Raw genomic sequence first — 3,239 nt, forward strand, 5'->3', positions numbered from 1 at the left:
GGTTCAGGCAATTCTCCTGCCCCAGCCTCCTGAGTCGCTGGGATTACAGGCACGCGCCACCATGCCCAGCTAATTTTTTGTATTTTTAGTAGAGACGGGGTTTCACCATGTTAACCAGGATGGTCTAGATCTCTTGACCTCGTGATCCACCCGCCTTGGCCTCCCACAGTGCTGGGATTACAGGCTTGAGCCACCGCGCCCAGCCGGAAATAAGTTTTATCTTAGAAATTCAAGGGAGGTATTTTTGAAAAATGTACAATCTAAAAATATGAGTCAAAAGAATTTCTCTGCAAGATATATGGTAGAGGGCTACTCCAGGCACACTGCCTGTAGGGTAGCCCTGCTTTGCAAGGAGCAGTACCTCTGGCTGCTGCTGTAGACTGCCGCTTCAATAAAAGTGGCTGTTTAAGACCGGGGGATAAAAAGATACATGGTGGAGGAGGAGGACATAGGATTTCAATCACTCTGAGCCTAATAAAATGCTGGTAGGCACTTGAACTCTGCAGGGTGAGTGACTCAGTTGATAGAATATATGTAGTAAAGCTGGTAAAGGAGAGAATGGAGGAATTATAAAAGCAGAGAGTGTCATCTCTGTTAGTCAACAATGACATTGTAGATGTGTTCCCTTCTAAAGGATGATAGCAACAAGCAATCTCCATTTGGCTTTTCCTTTTCTTTTTTTCGGTTTTGAGACAAGTCTTGCTCTCTCATCCAGGCTAGAGTGCAATGGCGTGATCTCGGCTCACTGCAACCTCCGCCTCCTGGGTTCAAGTGATTCTCCTGCCTCAGCCTCCTGAGTAGCTAGGATTACAGGCACCTGCCACCATGCCCGACTAATTTTTGTATTTTTTAGTAGAGATAGGATTTCACCATCTTGACCAGGCTGGTCTTGAACTCCTGACCTTGTGATCTACCTGCCTCGGCCTCCCACAGTGCTGGGAATACAGGCGTGAGCCACCGTGCCTAGACTGGCTTTTCCTTTTTTCATATTAAGGAAAACTAAAAGCTGCAATTGTTTAACTTAGGCCAATATGACAGGGCTATTAAATTTCAAATGGAACAAAACGAACAAGGGATAGACACATATATAGCTTAAACTTTGGAAATAAAAAGTGTGGATGAGGCTGTGTGCAGTGCTCACACCTGTAATCCCAGCACTTTGCAAAGCTGAGACAGGAGGATTGCTAGAGGCTAGGAGTTCAAGACCAGTGTGGACAACACAGCAACACCCTGTCTCTACCAAAAACAAAACCAGAAAAAAGTGTGGATGAAAACTGTAGGTACATTTTTATCAAACAATCCAGATTAGTGACAAATACATGAAATCTAAATACAAAATGTTCACACATAGGCAAACTCGGGTTAACCAAGAAGTGCCCATGGTCATTATGATTTCTGCAAATCAGTATTATCTTATTTGTATGGATTGGTTTTGTTTCACATGTCCTACTTTAAATCATCTGCTATATTTTAAAATATGAACTAAGAATCCATTTGCTCAGTAAAAAAGAAAAATCCTTGCTTACCCGGGGTATGAAGAATTCATCAGCACTGAACTTATAAAGCCACTCATCCAAAAAGTGAAACAGAAGAGACTGTAAGTCATCTCCTACACAGGATCAAAACAGCCATAATAGTATGTTTAATAATTCTGGTCTCTAAAAACATACTTGAATTTAAAAGTGCAATAAATTTCTTAGGTCAGTTTAAAGAGGAAGAAAAGACTCATTAATTTTCTGGTTCTTATTGTGAAGATATACTCAGATAATGTAGAATACTGTACAATTCTTTTTTTTTTTTTTAAAGACGGGGTTTCACCATGTTGGTCAGGCTGGTCTTTAACCCCCAACCTCAGGTGATCCGCCCGCCTTGGCCTCCAAATTGCTTGGATTACAGGCGTGAGCCACCACGCCTGGCCAATAATGTACGATTCTATACAATACTGTATAACAATTTCTTCCTTGTGAATAAATAAATTACCTTGGGTTTCTACTTCAACTGTCTGGAGGGGCTCCACTGTCCCAGTATCTGTCATGTAACCAAACATGGCCATAGCACATTGCTCGAATGCTTCCTCCAGAGTATCTCCCCATGCGTGTAACCTAAAGAAGCATAGTCATGCTCCATGTAATATAATCTACTGTGAGAAAGAAAACTTGATAGCAAGCAAAGTCAAAGTAAACTCAGTATGATAAATACAAATTTTAAGACCTCAATTTAACAGCACTAAAACTGGGGGCTTTTATTTTTATTTTTAGAGACAGGGTCTCTCTCTGTCACTCAGGCAGGAGTGCAGTGATGTGATCACGGCTCATTAAGCCACTGCATCCACAGAACTGGGTGCTTTCAAACCATCATTTTCATGTTGCGAAGGAACCAAAATGAGACAAGAAAAATTAAAGATAGGGATACCAAGATTAAAACATTCAGTCTTCCCACTGACATGGTTTCAAAGGAATGAACTACTGTACTCACTGGACATCTGCTGTATGATCCAAATCTAAGGGAGAGAGGGAAAAAAAACTTATAAGACACTAAACTCAAATCACACACACAAAGTAACTCTAGTACCTTAATATTAAGAATATCATTTTTAAAGAGCAAGAAAATGTGGGCCAGTCTATCCTACGTTTTGCTATTTACTCAACACAGCTAACTGCTTTGTTGCAATCTTTTTTTTTGAGACAGAGAGCCGAGAGTGCACCACTGCACCCCAGCCTGGGCAACAGAGCGAGTCTCCGTCTCAAAAAAATAAACAAAATAAAATTCCAGCCAGGCGCAGTGGCCCACGCCTGTAATCCTAGCACTTTGGGAGGCCTAGGTGGGTGGATTTCAAGGCCAAGAGATCGAGACCATCCTGGCTAACACAGTGAAACCCTGTCTCTACTAAAAATACAAAAAATTTGCCAGGCGTGGTGGCAGATGCTTGTAGTCCCAGCTACTCAGGAGGCTGAGGCAGGAGAATCGCTTGAATCCGGGAGGTGAATGTTGCAGTAAGCCGAGATGGTGCACTGCACTCCAGCCTGGGCGACTGAGCAAGTCTGTCTCAACAAAAAAAAAAAATTCCAAGTTTGTCTCACCTTTTCTTTTACAGCTAACCTAATCCTAGACGTCAATTTAGAAAATAAACTCCACAATATATATCATGAACTTTTTCCTGATATTTCCACAGAAAAAACAGAAAGTAGCAAATGCTACTACAGCACACTCCAATTGGATCTGCCATCTCAACATTTTCA

General features: G+C 41.7%; 1 protein-coding gene across 2 annotated transcripts in view; it reads right to left on the reverse strand.

Moving 5' to 3' along the window:
* The window catches only part of ZBTB8OS (zinc finger and BTB domain containing 8 opposite strand), a 28,306-nt gene that overhangs the window by 9,974 nt on the left and 15,093 nt on the right, over positions 1-3,239 (reverse strand). Inside the window, exons 2-4 of one of the 2 annotated variants that reach the window (XM_037738265.1) lie at positions 2,476-2,500; positions 1,981-2,102; positions 1,527-1,609 (exon numbers count right to left, since the gene is read on the reverse strand). In XM_037738265.1, the coding sequence (XP_037594193.1) occupies positions 1,527-1,609; positions 1,981-2,102; positions 2,476-2,500 (230 nt within the window). The remainder of the gene's footprint in view (positions 1-1,526; positions 1,610-1,980; positions 2,103-2,475; positions 2,501-3,239) is intronic. The other variant, XM_037738266.1, reaches the window with a different exon arrangement.

Source organism: Cebus imitator, unplaced genomic scaffold (assembly GCF_001604975.1).
Source record: "Cebus imitator isolate Cc_AM_T3 unplaced genomic scaffold, Cebus_imitator-1.0 Scaffold51, whole genome shotgun sequence".
Lineage (NCBI taxonomy): Eukaryota > Metazoa > Chordata > Mammalia > Primates > Cebidae > Cebus > Cebus imitator.